The following is an 18,381-nucleotide window of genomic DNA, read 5'->3' as shown; positions in this document are numbered from 1 at the left end:
AGAGATTTAATTCTTGTAACAGATGACTCTACCAACTTCCATGCTTCAGCGTATAATTTATATTATAACATATAAACTTTAAGCTTTGAGGTAGTCACGCAATAGGGGTTGTAATCTTAAAGATCTGACGAAAAGTCGTTCTCGAAGTGTCATTCTTTACTTTGGTCTTGAATACATTTTACATGGAGACCCTATGTGATGCTATCATCAGCTCGTAAAATGTATTCTACTGGCCGAGACTGATCAATCCGGGACTGAGAGGTCCACTTATCAATTCTCCCAGATTTTAACAATTGCATTGCTTCGTCTGCGCCAACGCGTAGCTCCAATGGATCCTAGCTTGTAAACTATTTTTTTTTTAGTATACATCTGTCGTATTTTCAATAATTCCTTCAAAAGGACCTCGACTTCTTTTATCAAACCATAAAACAAAATAGCTTAAAGAAGGATCTGTGCTGTATCACTAAGTTTAATACATACGCATAACACCAAGTGTGAATATGGTTTGGTACGATGTTCGCTATTTTGGTAGTTAGACTATTGTGGCTCCATTCATATTTGATACCCTGTCAAGAACATACACTACGCAATTTTCATTGGCGATTCTCACCTCGTCAAAAGCATCTATTGATGAAACTAGCAGTATTTCTGCCGATGTTGATGTAACACATTTTAAAGACAGCAATCTTTTATCTACTTCACACCCATGACAAACAGGACCACAAATACACACTGATCATTCCCCGAAATATCCATTTTTGTGTCCAGCAGCATAGAACCATTACCTTTTGCTTGCTCTTTTGTAACTCGTTATATTCAAGTAAATCATAAGCTGATTTTTTTTTATGTTTGGCAGCCATGAGTAAAGTGACAGACTCTTAAAGTGCTTTGGAGGCTTCATGTTCTCTGGTCCCATGTAGAACAAAAAAATTGACTTAAGTATTTTAGCTTGCAAAGCAGATTTGTCGACACGATCGCTCGTTGGAGCAGCTTGCCTTTAGAAACCGACCGACAGTTGACTGCAGATTGCACGATACAGTACAAATAATAGACGTGACACTCAAACAAAAGCAAAGCTGGGGGAGTTCATTTAAAATCTACATCACTAGCGCTCCTGCATCCCCCATCTCGCTAGCAGATGACCGCCTCACTAAAATTCGATGAAATTAGAAGGCTGACGGTGGTACCGCAGCCCATTTACAGAGGGCGACCACCACATTGCTTGTCCACATATTTTACTCGATTGCACTAAGCTCATGCTAACTAACACAAACGAACGGTTTGGCGTCAGAGCCTGAAAGGCTGACAAATTTTCGATTAACAATACTTTTTCCATTGGTTTTCTAGTTAAGGAAAACGAAGGACAAACACCATAAAATAGCATGTAAATTGCACCCAGCCGCAGACTAGCTCCCACGAAATTAATTTCTCGACGGTAAAAAATGAATACATTTTTAAAATGTTGTCTTTTTAAACAAAGGACGCTATTACTTTGCAAAAGAAGGGTACACTGGGACTTTTCCCGGTGTTCCGCCAGGCCAGCACAGGCCTGTCTGACGCACAAAACATCTATGCGGTAGGTTAGAAGACACAAGTTTCCCTGAAAATTTGTTCATGATTCACGGTGTCAGATCATACAAAAGATCAGGTATACCATTTAGTTCAGGGCTGCAACTGAAATTTAAAGTTACCTACCCCATGATTCACATGCGAAAATAATCACAAGGCTTGAAAACCATCTGAAAATATTAAATGATAATGATGTACATAGTTTATATACTTTTTGAGGGTAGCATTTAATAGCGATGCTTTTTTTCAGCGACCCCAAGCTTATAACTAAAATTCACTGATATCAGCAAAGGTCCCAGGGAGTGATATCCTTTGGTCGGTTATTTGCTCCTTAAACTAAGCTCAGACATAAGTCAAATTTCGCTTCCACAGCCAGTTTAACGTAATCCTAAAAGAAAAACGTCTTCGTATTGACAAACATTCAATTCACATTTATTTCGAATTAGAATTAAAAAATGTATCTTTTCGACCAACAGGATTTTAGCTGATACATTTTTAAGTTTCATGTTTAAAATATTTACTTGAAAGAAGATACACGGAGTCAGGGGCGTATTTACTATGAGCCAAGGGCGAGGAGTGTCAGCTGCCCCCTCCACACCCAACATACCCAAGTTTGTCCTTTCAGACTTCAGTTTACCCCCCCCCCCCTCTAACTGAAATTAAGTTTCTGCAAAAAAATCTTGTCAAAACTAAGATAAGCCTGGATAGTTCAAGTATCCAGACAAACAGGTAACTTTTCTTTAGTATGTCTTTTTCAGTTTTCACTGCCATTTTCACTTGATTTGGAAAAATTGGCTCTAACTTTGCCCCCCATCCCTTAGGATTTTAAAAAATTACACCATTGCATGCAGTGCTTATATCCTTCTTTAAATAGGCATGCAAACGAGTCTTTTTTCTCAAGAAACTTCCTACGATTATTTTATAAAAATTTCATTTTTATCAGGCAAATGAGCGAAAATTCACAAAGCGGCATACCTTGGTCGTCCCGCTCCATAAACGTGCCGCATTCTGTCAAAATGTATTTTTAACATTTGTCGACGCATTTGTAGGGCCCTTTTCTTGGCAACTTCTTCCATACTGTAACGAAGATTCGAATGAAGCTATTCCACAAGTAGTCATTTATTGATGTGTCCCGATTAAGGTAATTAAATAATTAAAAAAAACAAGTTTTTTCAGCTGAACGCAAGGAGAAACAATAAAATCTAAAACGAAGAAAAATTATACCGTGTGTGAGGGGAAATACCCCTGCCTCAATACCTCGCTCTCTACGCTAAAGTTTTTTACTTCTTTAAAAAAGCTTCTTATTCAGCTAAACCACCCCTTTGTTTCAGGAATCGTTCTTAAAGAATTGTGACAAGAAGTCAATCTTTATCTGGTTATATTGTGGCCATACGACACCTTAAAGCTTTGGTTCTCAATTTTTTAAAGGGTAGGTGGCCGGCTAACAAAAATAATCAAACAATAGTTTAGCTCTAGGTCTGGCCAATTTTATTTATTTTTAGCTATAGTTTACTTAGTACCGATAAGTGAGAAAGGGTACCTAAAATATTATGTGGGTAAAAACGGGTAGAGTGTCTATATAAGTTGAGAACCACTGCCTTAAAGAATCACACTATCTCGTCTGTTAAGAATTTTTTTAGTTTATGTGGACAACTGCTTAGAACTGATTGGACGGAACTGACATAACTTGTAAAGCTTGGCTAAGAGATCCGAATAAAAATTAGAAGCCAATACGTTTTAATGAAACTTGCATCATTACAAAAAATGATTTTTTTTCTCGATTTCGAAAAATCGAAATGATTTTTTTCACGATTTAGCGGAGCAGAATTTTCTGTTTAACATTCAGGAGAGGGTAGTCGCTAAAACTTCCTAACATACCTGTTCAACAAACGGTAAAAATCAATTCAAAGGAATTATCATTTTAGTAATTTGGCCGCTTTGGGAGTTCCCTGTTATGCACCCGCTTTGATTAACAAAGGAGGCGACGAAGGGAAAATAAAATTCACTGTCTTATAAGTCAACTTTCACAGACAAATCCTGAATTCTCAACAGCTGGCAATGGTAGCTACCACCCTGAGAGAATTCGATAATGGATCCTTTATCATTAACGGTCAGCTGACACTGAGGCTCACAAAATGATGTTTAAGGTGTTGTACTGCTTTAACCGGTTTATTTTCCACCCTTTGAAGCGGAAACCAACTCTGTTTTGTGTCTCTGGTGCTTGATCAGAAATAATTCCGCCATGACTATGGCACAAAGTGAAGGGCTAATTCTATGCAATTCAAATTCTGGCAATCCAAAAGAACCCAAACATCCCCGCATCGAAAAAGAAAAATAGATGATTCTTTAGCGTCCCTTGCCATACGTTGAACGATCTATCTCCTTAAGGTATTCATAAGATGCGCATTTTTCGAACAAAGACAGACCGTGTTCACTTATATTTAACTACATAAATTCCAATACATCTGAAGCAAAACTTTGTAAAGTGAAAAACGTAACAAAAAGTTTTGATATATTCTAATTTATAAGTACAAAGCAAAGTTGGTACGCTAAACGACTCAAGCACCAAATATACCAATCAAATGTCAGCACTATAGCACCACAAAGTGGTAACTCCAAGAAAAATTAATCGAACGTTACTTTAAAAAGCCAAATAAATGGAAAAAACAACAAAAACACAAAATTTAAACAAAAGCTTTATTTAACAAAAATTTCAAAAGGATTGTATATTGCAATATGGGCAAAAATTGTCATTAATTAGGGGAAAAATTCGCGGACCGACTGCTCAAAAATTGAGACTGGATGACGTCAGTGCCACTACTGGATTTATTGGGATCATTCCATTATCTGCACTTGTGATATTTTAGAACAGAATTCTATTAATAATGTATAGCCATGGAAGAAAAGATCTATTTCTTGAGTTATCAAAGCAAATTTATCTTTGGTGGCTCGAACCATCCGTAAGTTATTTACCCCTTGATAATTTCTGATTTATCATAGTTAATCCACGTGTGGGCACTGAACTGGAGTATGGTCAATATTAAATGACGACAAGTAAGTTCCACCTATATTAATTTTGTTTTTGCACAAGGCATTTCCATGATACCAAGTCTTTACTGAGCGTACTAGTTTTGTATTTAAAAAAAACTTTAGGGAATATGAGTTGTAATACCCCAAGTATCTGTTAACTTACATATTCCTTGGTTGAGTTCCATAACTTTCGCAATCGACGATATTAGACTTCAGCCCCCCCCCTATTTTCCAAGTTTAACAGTCCCCCTTTTCATCATTGTTATAATCGGTTAAATTACACGTAATTAATTACCAAATTAATTAATTATAAAATTAAATAATAATTATGTAAGTATATAACTAATCCAATCAACAAAACTTATATTTTCGATGAAGTTCCCGAATTCAGGTTCATTTAATAGAAAACCATCTTACTCGCATTAGTTAGCACGAGGCACAAAATTTGATTGAAAAAACTTTCAAACAATTTAAGAGGTTGATGAAGTGGTTGGTCTATTTCAGACTAATCTGAAAGTGATATTGATCTCATCTTCGACACAGACAAAAAAGATGTAATGCAAATGTCTAACTGGTCTATCCTCCAATACTAAAAAGAGGAGCCAGGTATTAGGTATGCCTTGAAGCTATTCATGATGATAGCATTGTGAATTAAAAACAGTGTTGCCATGTTTATTAAATGATAAAATTATCCAAACAATCAATTAATGTTTACTAAACAATCATAAAAGTAAAACTGACGAGTCATCAAAAAGAATTTATGACTATTTGATAGCTTCTTTTTAACTCTCTTGAATTTCTTTTGTAAAGACGGCATCCATAAAAACATTTTGGAAAAAATTCAAGACAGGCGACCACAGCACCAAATTTACCGGTGGCCAAGAAATTCTTAGTTGGACATCAGTATTATATACTATCTGCGATCCGGAGTCAATTGGTTCTCATTTTTGAATGCTTAATTTTCTAGGTCATCGGCTTATATCGCATCAGTGCAACGTCATAATACACAATATTGAGCGCATCACTTTCAGGCACCCCATTAAAATCATAATAACAAAAAGGAAAAAAAAACGCACAAGCTATTGAGGCGAAACGCTTTAAAAATTTCAAAAAAACGAGTCCTTGAATTCATTTCACTGCATAGTTTACCACCACCACTAATTATCTTTAAGATCACTTGAGATTTGTGTAAAACTTTCGTACGAAGTCCATTAGGGTATATACTTCACCTAAACCCGATTTACTTGGCTCCATTGAAACGAAATCGTCCAGATTGTGAGAAGATCCTAAAAAGGAAAAGAAAATTCTAGTCTTTCGGTTCGAAGTCGAGACAAAATTTAAGAGCAGATTTCGGTTCTTAGAGTGGGGTAGCCCTTTAGTCTTAACATGTTTTGATGTAAAGGATGTTCCGTATAATGACAGGAGCAATATTTTGCGGGATGTATATTAAAACTTAAAACGGCACCTGAATAACCAAGCAAAGAGGAAAGTAAGCGACTATTAACGAAAGTATGATTTTTTATACAAGATAAGTCATTCCATAATAGATATTGGGATTTTTTTTTTTTATATATATATGTCTTCCTATAGACGTGGAACTGGAAAATCCCAGGGATACTTCAAAATGTATTTTCTATTAATAATTTTAAGTTATAAAAAAATCCTTTTCAAAATGGACTAAAGTAGGAATTTTTTTCTCGAGATTCTGAGCGTAATTGAAAATGAGGGGCATATATACCTACCAAATTTATGCAAGTTATAAGTGTGTAAATGAAAAATGGCGGTAAGTTGAGGAATTTTTTTTAAAGGTTAAGTTGTGCAAAGAAAAATCTGTTTTGCGCCCCCTTTTTTCATTTATATTCACAGATTCTTGAGAAATAGTTATTTTCTGCCTTTAGTCCATTTTGAAAAGGAATTAAAAAACAATATATACATTATTTTCAACTTTTAGTCTTCTCTGAAACTAACAAGTCTTCAGACATCTTTAACACTAAAAAACGTTTATTCTTCTCTAAGACAAAAATTTGTCTTGTATAAGATTCGAACATAAATTCCCATGAACCGAGACAAATGACCTTCCCGATGCGCTAGCCAGTTTTATATAATAGTGTTGGTTTTATGGTTTTTACTATGTCCAATCCACCGCTAATCTTATGTCATTTATACAATAAGGAGTATACAAGAGGTTGACATTTTGAGGTTGCTTCATTGTTCACTCATTGAAAGTGCATATACCGGAAAAATTTGGAAGCAACTGGCCGTTTGCAAGGGGTCTCACATATTAGCAAATTTGTGACAAAAATATAAGCTTGATTGACTGAAACGGGTTGAAAATGAAAACAAAGATCCTTCGAATATATAATTTGGCTCATTAATTTTCGCACAAATTGAGTATTTCGCATCCACACTTCTGGAGACCATTGTGATAAACATGAAAAGCAATGACACTACATTTTACGAGTGATATTTGGGTGTTTTCACATTTGACATTGACATTTTTTCATTTTTAAATTCCGTCTTGTTTGTATATAACACTTCTTTAAAGAAATGAGAGAAATAAGAGCAAAGAGGAAATAGTTGTTATGTTCCATTAAGAGGAGATTGTTAAAAGGCCATAAACAAAACTATACTACAGAAAACTCAAGAAACTTTCGAAATTATTGCCCTAATAACAGAAAAAGAAAATTACATTCTGGATATAAAAAGGCTCTTAGAATGTAATAATAAATCTCTAGCTTTACAGAAAGGGTTCTATCTTTCGAAAGTCCTTCCGCAAAAAAGAGCTTAATTAAATTTATCGGCTTGTTCTTATTATTTTACAGATGAAAAGTAGTTGGCGCCACAAAAAGATAATAATTATTGGAAAATTAAATATCGTTTTACTAAAAACAATTGAAAGAAGATACCAACTGGTGAAAGTAGGACTATCAGAACAGAATCAGGTATCAACAACAGTGAAACTTTTAGCCTAACAGAAAAGTTTTACCTTCCAAAATGAGTTTCGCAAAAAAGAGCTTAATTAAATGTATCGGCTTGTTCTTATTATTTTAACGATGAAAAGTATTTGGCGCCACAAACAGATAATAATTATTGGAAAATTAAATATCGTTTTACTAAAAACAATTGAAAGAAGATACCTACTGGTGAAAGTAGGACTATCAGAACAGAATCAGGTATCAACAACAGTGAAACTTTTAGCCTAACAGAAAAGTTTTACCTTCCAAAATGAGTTTCGCAACAAAGAGCTTAATTAAAAGAATCATTTACACTTTCCTACCAAGAAAAGCAGATGCCACCACTGACAGATAGCGATTACAAGAAAATTAAAGCTGGTTCTACTCAAAATAGAATTTTTCTTATGGCTGGAGAGTAAGGCCAGGAGTAAAAAAATAATTGAGACACGGATATCAAGGGGATATCATTGCTAATGTATGTTCCAAAAAGGATAAGGAACGACTAAGAATGAAATTCTTAACTTTCCAGACAAGTTTTACATCTTAAAAACGTGTCTGCAAGACAAAGCTCAGTTAAATAAATCGGGTTAGTTTTTATTTTTCTAGAGTCGTTTTAATTAATTCCTGATCCTATTCTTTAATTAATTCCTGATCTATGATAATTATTCCTGATCCTGTTCTGATAGTCCGACTTTTACTTGTAGATGTCTTTCGTTCAATTTTTTGTTCAGTTAAAAAATAATTGAGACAAGGATATCAAGGGGATAGTATTGCTAATATATGTTCCAAAGAGGATAAGGAACGACCAGCTTTCCAGATAAGTTTGACATCTTAAAAACGTGTCCGCAAGATAAAGCTTAGTTAAGTAAATCGGGCCAGTCTTTATTTTTCTAGAGATGAAAAGTAGGTAGCACCACTAATACATAAAGATTACAGCGAAATTAAAGCTCTTCTTACTGAAAATAGAATTTTCCTCAGACCTGGGGAGTAGGATAAGGAGTAAGAAAATTGAACAAAAGACATCTACAAGTAAAATTCGGACTATCAGAACAGGATCAGGAATGAATAACAATGAAATTCCTACTTTAACAGAAAAGTTTGATAGTTCAAAATTAGTTCCACAAGACAGAGCTTAGGTGAATGAATCGGATTCTTTTATTTTTCTCGGGATGGAATGTTGATAGCAACATAGATATAGAGAAATTATTAAATACTAACGCAATTTGTTTGTTGATTTTTTTAATTATAGTACTAGAAAATATAGGTGTAAAATGTCTCTATAGAAATACAAATATGGCTATATTTTGAAGGAGGAACAGTAATAACTAAAAGAAACAAATAGTTTCGCGATATTTTCCAAATTTAATTTAATGACTCAGGGCAAAACTCGGGAAATAATACAATAAATATTCTTACAAGAAGCCTGTAAGAGACCAGGATTTACAATTACTGCAACATCGAAGCTATCTACTTCGTCAAAATTCTAAAATCTTACGATTGCATCGAAGCTGACCCAAAAACGTATTTAAAGTCAGACAACGCCATAAATATAATGAGGATGATTTCGGTATGTATTCAAAACCTCCATCATCTTGCGAAGACTGATCCGTGTTGAATAAGATACCATATATATTAAATCAAATACTCATATTTCAGCACTTATCTATTCAAATTTGCAATTAGATGTTGGAAAATTCGTAATCATTTCAATTAGGTGTGATTTAAACATTAGCGTATAGGATGGATGGTAAAAGCATTTTTAGCTTCACTTTTGGCATGGGAATACACTTTTTTTTGTTCTACTTCCATAAAGAAAGTATTTGATAAGTTCCTGTATCATAAACATGGGATGATTTGGAAAGCGTGTTATTTTCTTCAAGAGATGCGTTTATCAACGACTGAGATGGCATATTTTTAGCGTAAATAACGAACCACCATGACACACAAACTTTTAACAACAATGAGAAATTGTTCCTGTAAGGAGTACAGTTTCCGTAAAAATTTCTTTAAACAATTTGAAAACAGTCTTTGTACACTTCATGAAAGAGTTTTCCCCAACTCTCTCTTCTCAAAATTCTACATGGCAGTAAGAAAATCTCTAAATTCCCTTTCCACTAAACAATTTTTTTTTCAGAAACATACCAGACGCCCATTCCTACCTATTGCCATGACCCCCATCCTACCTATTGTGCTGGTATGTATATGTACTCTTTAGCACTACAAAGAAGTAATTTTTTGCAGTAAACTGACCCCTAGATTTTTTGCTACCCCCCCCATAGATTTTACACAAATATCTCTATCGGGCGTATGTTCCGAACAAAATACTTTTATTTTTTATTTTTTGGAACAAATCGAAAAAAACGACCACTTCATTTTAATTTTGGTACTTTCATTGAAGAAATTGAAAAAAGTGACAACTTTCTTTCTCTAAGTCCGTGCAATGGTAAGAAGATCTCTTTTCACTGAATGAAAACGAACTCGAAAATTGCTTGCCATTTTGAACGCATTTAGAGGGAAATTCAAATGTACGCAAAATCATGCGGAGAGGTTTCTTCATGTACACTGAACAATATTTTAATTCTTGGAAGCATGCAATTCACAGATTTCACCAAACAGATATCTTGATTTACTGAGTGGAGAAAGGTAGTCAAGAATGAATATGTGAATCAGTGAGAACAATTCTGCCAGTCAGGTAAAAAATAATAAAATTAAAGTACTTAAGTACCGATAAGCAACTAGAAAGAGTAGTATGAAAATTAACTGGATTAAATGTTTAAAAATGGAGACAAAAATCTTGTTTAGTTAAGTATATTTTTGTGTAAAATGATGTAAAGACTACGTTTTTCATTAGGGTGTTGAAAAGATAGAAAGTTTTTTTTGCTGAGTTTATTATAAATTAGATTTTACCGTGGAAACAGTGCCCTATGACTGACAGTTACCTTGATAAACGGCTGGAGAGATGTAACTGGTTGTAGAAAAGGCCCAAAATTAGATATATTTAGTTTTTAACTTCTCAAATCCTAGGAAAAACAAAAGACTTTTAAAAATGCTTGCTTTCAAGTGTGCAGACCACTGAGCAAAAAAAAAAAAAAAACTAACAGAAAAAGAAGTATCTTCGGCTGATAGTCCCTTACCTGATAAAAAAACTAAAAATATTAAAACCCTTTGTCAAACATAATATTATGCACATTGTTACTGTTGAAATGTTTTCACATTGTTGCTTTTTTTTATAGCTGGAACCCCCGCGCTAAACCACACAGTTTCCACTATCGTTTACCTTGTCGCCCCAAGCTAAGGATATCCACTATGAAACCATTCCCACGTTCTCAGATGTTGTCGCAGCCTCACCAAGGCTCTATGCACGCAGACTTTCTAGGCTGGACCGTGAAACGAGAACGATCTACCAAAACATGGCTTGATCCAGGATTGCCAGCGGAGGCAGGGGGCATCGAGCCCCTCCCCTCAACCATCATCCCTCGACCAGAAAAAATCCCCTGAAAACGTCTGTACACTTCACAATAATCATTTCTATATGTAACAATGGTCAAAGTTTGTGACTTGCAGCCCCTCCCCCTTGACTCTTGGGGAGTAAGTTATCCCCAAAGACATAGTTATTATGTTTTTCGACTATTCTGAACAAAATGGCTATCTCAAAATTTTGATCCGGTGACTTTGGGGAAAAATGAGCGTGGGAGGGAGCCTAGGTGCCCTCCAATTTTTTGGTCACTTAAAAAGGGCACTAGAACTTTTGATTATCGTTAGAATGAGCCCTTTCGTGACATTTTTGGACCACTGGGTCGACACAATCACCTCTGGGAAAAAAAAACAACAAAAAACAAAATAAACACGGACCCGCGATCGGTCTTCTTGCAAAAAATACAAAATCCCACATTGTTGTAGATAGGGACTTTAAACTTCATCAGTAGAGAGTTCTTTGATACGCTGAATGTGATGGTTTTATTTTCGTTAAGATACTATGACGTTTAAGGGATTGTTTCACCCTATTTACCAAAATAAGGCAAATTTTCCTAGTATCATAACTTTTGATGGGTAAGACTAAATTTGATGAAACTTGTATATTTAAAATCAACATAAAAATCCGATTCTTTTGATGTATCTATTAGTATCAAAATATCGTTTTTTAGAGTTTTGGCTACTATTGAGCCGGGTCGCTCCTTACGGTTCGTTACCACAAACTGTTTGACTAAGACTGACTGGATGGCAGCATAGCGGGAAGCGATGGCAAATGCGGATTTTATCATAGAGTTCTCTAAAGGGGAACATTAGTTGTTGCAGGCCCTTAATATATATTAACATATGAGCTCTGTAATACATGCATATTAACACATTGATACACAAAGAGAAAAATAGGGATGACTGCAGTAAAAGAGTGATGAAACACACCACCAACTATGCCTTTTTTGTATGGAAATTTTACTATTGCAGGGGTAGAACACTTGCTACTAACCAGTTTGAAACGGGCCGTTTACATGCGCGGCTTTCGTAATTTTCCCTGGATTTATTTTGAAAGTTCACTTTCCTTGCTTACTCCAGTCTTATTTCTACTATTGGATGTCAACTTTTCCTTATTTCTTGAAACGTTATTCAGGAAAATAATCACTTGGCGACTACCAGTTGCCAACAGAGGCCTGAACTGGAAAGGGGTCAGGGAGCCCTCTGCCCTGCACATTTTTTACCCTTCATAGACTTGTAAAAACATCTTTTTCGGGGCCTTCTTAATCAAAAACAGCATTTTTGGCATTCAATTGTAAAAATAGAAAACAAAATTACCAACCGCAAATAAACGTTGAAATAAAATTTTGCCTCCCCCCGCCTAAATGTTCTTGAGTTGACACCACTAGCAACTAGAAGATTATTTAGTTTAGTGTCCTTTTGTATTCTTTCAAGTACCTTCTTAGTTCTTTGTCAACTCCACGGTGATCCTCCTAATTCCCTTGGTATTCCTCCATTCTTTGTCCCTGTCCAATTGAATTACGATCATCGTAACGCAAATCTATCACATTCGAACTCTCCCATCCTTCCCACAAGTTTAGAATATAGTCATAGGACAGCGTTGTTTGTAATGTGGAAGACTTATTGTTAAATATATTCTAACTTGATTTTTAGTTTATTTTCGTTGCCTTAGATTGGGCACAAGGTCGTATTCAGGGGGGTAGGGGGTTTAGATCCCACCGAAATGCTTGTTATACTCGTAAAAACGTAACAAAAATGAACATAAACAAATCTTTTATGCGTTTTCTGTTTTTTTGTAACCCCCCGCCCCACAAAAAAAGGCCCTGGGTGGGCACAGCAAACAGTAGGCTGGAGCCTGTTTAGTTTCTTACTGAGTATTTTTTTTATCCTAGAACATTCTTCAAACAATTATTATATTTTTTATTTTTAATTTTAAGTTAGTGTTTAAATAATAAGAATAACTTCCGTATTCTATTACAAGGCATTCAAAATTTGTTGGGATATGTGTCATGTGCCTGTTTACATACAATCTTTGTCAATTACTATCTGATCTTTGTCAAGTTTTCCATGCCCTTTGGACAAGAGAATAATCAAGAGAATCCAGAAATCTGAAATGTAGCACGTTTTCAAGATGCGTACAGATGGTCAAATGTGTACAGATAGCCACTAGAAAATTTTAGCCCTTTTGTCTCTTTTCCTAGCATTCACGTTACGGCCTAGAAAACAAAATGGCACTTTCCCCTCACAAATAAGTAACTTAATGAAGAAGAAAAAGGAATTTCAAAATGAAAAGGTTGGTATCTTACTAGAGGAAAAGATTAGAGAAGGGGAATGGCAACAAGTGGAATTGGTATTGTGACAAATAAGAAGCTAGTAACCTAACTTTACTCCAAAACCCTCTTTCCGATGAAAAAGCTGTTAAAATAAAATAGCGTATTTAAACTCATCCAGAGAATATAAAAATTCCGAAGCGAAAAGCTAAACTTTTTCGTTCACGTAGAAAACAACAACCAACTATTAGGAAAATGAAATAACAACTTTTTAACATATATTTTTGTTAAAAGGGGTTTAAAATAAACCATTTCTCAAAGGAGGAAAAAAAAACTCATGTATCTTGTTTGCATCATAAAACAAGCTATTGCATACTTTTTTAAGCGTCTTCTAGAAAAGAGTTGGTATAATAAATTGATGTTTGAAATGACTCGTGCCCCAAAATATGTCTCTTGCGATGCATACAAATCAGCAACTTAGAATAAATAAACAGTAAATTCTGAAGTAACTTAAAGCTTTATTCTAAGAAACCCATTCCTAAATAAAAATTTTAATCGAGGAGAGCTATTCCAAAAATGATAAGTAAAGATTGTGTTTAACTAAGAAAAATATTAACAATACAAAATCTGCTAGCAAAAATCGATGGTTTATATATATATATATATATATATATATATATATATATATATATATATATATATATATATATATATATATATATATATATATATGTATATATATATATATATATATATATATATATATATATATATATATATATATATATATATATATATATATATATATATATATATATATATATATATATATATATATATATATATATATATATATATATATATATATATATATAAATATATATATAAAACAAAAATTATTAAATATATGAGAAGGGTTGCTCCTCCTCAACACCTTGTTCTTTACACTAAAGGTGTTTAGTACTTTTAAAAAAAAGGTTCTTATTTTTAAACGAACATAGTGTTTCAGGAGTCGTTCTTAAAGAATTGGGAGACAATTCAAACTTTAGCGTAATGAGCGACGTGTTGATGAGGAACAACCCCCCTTGCATACGTAATAATTTCTGTTCGTTTTAAGTTTTAATGTTTCTCCTTGCTTTCAGTAAAACGAGAGCTAAGAGTTCATATGGCACTTGCGACGAGGTCGGAAGAGCCAAGAGGCGAGATTTCATGTGGTATGAGCCCAAGCAAAATTCTAAGAATCAATAGATTGCTTTAAAAGGAAATTCAGAGGCTTAATGCCGGTCGGGATTTAAAATAAGAGCTCTGAGTCACGTGATCCTTCTAAATATCAAAATTCATTAAGACCCGATCACCCACTCGTAAGTTAAAAATACCTCAATTTTTCTAATTTTTCCTCTCACTTAAACCCGCAGATGGTCGAATCGGGGAGAACAATTTTATCAAGGCAATTTGTGCAGCTCCAGGACACGCCTACCAATTTTCATTGTTCTGGCACGTCCAGAAGCAACAAACTCGCCAAAGCACTGAATTCCACCCCCTAACTCCCCCAAAGAGAGCGGATCCAGTCCGGTAACGTCAATCACGTATCTACGACATTTAAAAGCGTTTCCCAAGATTTAGAGTTTCCCCTCCAACTCCCCACAATGTCAACAGATCTGTTCGGGATTTGAAATAAGAGCTCTGACCCATGAGTTCCTTCTAAGTATCAAATTTCATTAAGATCCGGTCACCCGTTCTTAAGTTAAAATACCTCAATTTTTGTAATTTTTCCAAATTAACAACCTCCAGCTTTCTCCAAAGAGAACAGATCCGTTCCAATTATGTCAATCACGTATCTACAACTTGTGCTTATTCTTCCCATCAAGTTTCATCCCGACCTCTCCATTCTAAGCGTTTTCCAAGATTTCCGGTTTCCATGATTTCTGTTTCCCCCCTCCAACCCTCTATATCCTCGAATTCAATTCGAATTGAAAATGGAGGATCTGAGACATAAGATTCTTCTATATATCAAGTTTCATTAAGATCCGATCACCCATTCGTAAGATACCTCGATTTTCACGTTTTCCAAGAATTCCGGTTTCCCCCTCCAGCTCCCCCCAATGTCACTGGATCTGGTCAGGATTTAAAATGAGAGTTCTAAAGCACAAGATACTTCTAAATATGAAATTTCATTGAGATCTGATCACCGGTTCGCAAGTTACAAATACCTCATTTTTTCTAATTTTTCTGAATTACTCCCCCCCCCCAACTCCACCAAAGAGAGCAGAGCTGGTCTGGTTATGTCAATCACGTATCTTGGACTTGTGCTTATTCTTCCCACCAAGTTTCATCCTGATCTCTCCACTTTAAGCGTTTTCCAGGATTTCCGGTCCCCCCCAATGACACCCAAGATCTGAGTTACGACGTCCTTCTTAATATAAAATTTCATTAAGATCCGATCACTCCTTCGTAAGTCAAAAATACCTAATTTTATCTAATTTTTTTTTAGAATTAACCCTTCCCCCAGCTCCCCCAAAGAGAGCGGATCCGTTCCGTATGTCAATCACGTATCTATGACTTGTGCTTATTTTTCCCACCAAGTTTCATCCCGATCCCTCCACTCTAAGCGTTTTCCAAGATTTTAGGTCTCTCCCCAACACCCCCCCCCCAACGTCACCGGATCCGGTCGGGGCTTAAAATAAGAGCTCTGAGACACGATATTCTTCCAAACATCAAATTTCATTAAGATCCGATCACCCGTTCGTAAGTTAAAAATACTCATTTTTTCTAATTTTTCTGGTTTAACCGTCTCCGCACTCCCCCCCTAGATGGTCGAATCGGGGAAACGACAATTTCTAATTTAATTTGGTCTGTTTCCTGATACGCCTGCCAAATTTCATCGTCCTAGCTTACCTGGAAGTGCCTAAAGTAGCAAAACATGGACAGACAGACAGACCGACAGACAGTCAGACCGACCGACCGACAGAATTTGCGATCGCTATATGTCACTTGGTAGATACCAAGTGGCATAAAAACTTGTTTCTATTTAATTTCTGATCGTTTTTAAATAATGCCAGGAAATATGACTACACCTCCGGGGAAGAAATCCCTCCTCCCCACGGATTTATTCTCTAGACAATTCAATATTGGTGAAAATTTACCCCGAACAGTTACCTTTAAAATCTCCACGCATTAAATTGAGTCGGCAAAGAGAAAGCAGTTATATGAAGAATTTCGTATTGGAATTCTAAAAAACACCCTCAGTGTAAGATTTCCCCTGAAAAATGTACCCCCGGAAACTTTCCTCTCCATGGATAATTCTCCCCACAGAAATACCACCAGCAGAAAATTCCCCCTTCCCCACCCGGAAAATGTATGCATACTTCCTAATTAAAAACACTATACGTAATCAATGGGCAAATTTGGTAGTTTAAAAACCTTTCCTCAGGGGCTGTGGTCATCTATGCTTGACAAAATGGCCATCTCAAAATTTTGGACGGACGATTATGAGAAAAAAAGGGGGTGGGAGGGTTTAGTTCCGTTTTGAGAGTTTCGGTTACTATTGAGCTTGGTACTAACAACTCACTGCAGCACCACGCCGCCTAAGGCTTGGTGAGACATCCCTCGATAAATAACCCCTCGAAGATCAATTAAAAAAATATTCCTAAATAAAAATGTCCCTATAAAGTATGATTAATTAGCCTCACACCTGCAACTTAGTTTATACATCCTCAACCCCTGGTACGCGTTCTCGTAAATATGTGCTGTGAGCTAGTCAAGACACACGAAAATATTTGTATTTAAAATCAATAGCGTGTGTGTTTTTGTCCTTGTACTAAATAAAAAACCAAGCTGTTAAAGCTAAAAACAAAAAAAATTGAAGAATATTCTTAAACCATGAAACATATTAAAATTAGAAATCTCAAAAACGCAATAAAAAACAAACAAAATTCTTCCCTTGGAATAAGACCATGCAAGCTGTGCCAAACGCATCAAAAATATATTTATTCTCATTTTTGTTAAATCTGTACGAGTTCAACAAACATTTGGGTAGAGTTTTCTAAGCCGGAACACTCCCCCCCCCCTGAATACGGCCTTGTCCAGTATACAGGTTATATTATCAGCCATCACTTTCCTAAGAAATCAGTGTCACAACAAAATAAGCCTATACATTTCTTACTTTTGATGTGTTTTATTCCTTTCTACTTGTTTCTTAGAATAACCATTGTAATAATATCAAACAGAGTAATTGGCTAGAGCAGGACAGGCAGACGCACAGAAACTTGCTTAGAAAGGGCCAAATTTTGAAACAAAGAGCACCAAAAAAGGCAAACATAGAAATATAAAAACTGACAGTTATTTTTAAAGCTTACAGCAATAAATGAGTTATTTTTGAAGCTTGAAACTTGGAAGGGGGAGCCCAAGTCTGAGGGCACTCTTCCTATATACTAAACAAAGGCATTTGATACTTTTGCATCTTTGGGCACATACAGGATTACTATACCTGGACAGGTCAACAGCCAGAGATGTATAAAGAAGAGGGGATTCACGCCCCTACCACTCCTAAAGGATTTTACGATGTATTTCTTGTATAATTAATCTGTTTTTATGGTACTTGGTATTAACCGGTTGATTAGGAAAAAATAGAAAAAAATGAAGTATTTTTAAATTACGAACGAATGATGGGATCATAATAAAATTTAATGTTTGGAAGGATATCGTGTCTCAAAGCTCTTATTTTAAATCCAGACCAGATCCAGATTTTTATTCCAGATTTTTTAACTTGCGAGTGGGTGATCGGATCTTAATGAATTTTGATATGTAAAAGGGCAAGAAGGGCATCGTGACTCAGAGCTCTTATTTTAAATCCCGACCGGCATTAAGCCTCTGATTTTCCTTTTAAATCAATCTATTGATTCTTAGAATTTTGCTAGAGCTCATACCATAAGAGCTCTTGGCTCTTCCAGCCTCGTCACAAGTGCCATATGAGCTCTTATCTCTTGTTTCAAGTGTGGTACTCTAATAGGACCGAGTAAATACGTGCATGTGGGGAGGAGTAATATTTTCAACTTAAATTTTTGCTTGGTAACACCAAGCGCTTA

The 18,381-nt window shown here is 35.3% G+C and overlaps 1 protein-coding gene across 8 annotated transcripts in view; it reads right to left on the bottom strand.

The window, feature by feature from the left end:
• Nucleotides 1–3,992: 3,992 nt before the first annotated feature.
• The window catches only part of LOC136036378 (protein N-terminal glutamine amidohydrolase-like), a 199,745-nt gene continuing 185,356 nt past the window's right edge, over nt 3,993–18,381 (bottom strand). For all 8 annotated transcript variants that reach the window (XM_065718557.1, XM_065718556.1, XM_065718555.1 and 5 more), the window contains one exon: nt 3,993–5,885. In XM_065718557.1, the coding sequence (XP_065574629.1) occupies nt 5,773–5,885 (113 nt within the window). In that variant the 3' untranslated portion in view covers nt 3,993–5,772. The remainder of the gene's footprint in view (nt 5,886–18,381) is intronic.

Source organism: Artemia franciscana, chromosome 15, assembly GCF_032884065.1.
Source record: "Artemia franciscana chromosome 15, ASM3288406v1, whole genome shotgun sequence".
Taxonomy (NCBI): Eukaryota; Metazoa; Arthropoda; class Branchiopoda; order Anostraca; family Artemiidae; genus Artemia; species Artemia franciscana.
This window is presented reverse-complemented; position numbering and strand designations above follow the sequence as displayed.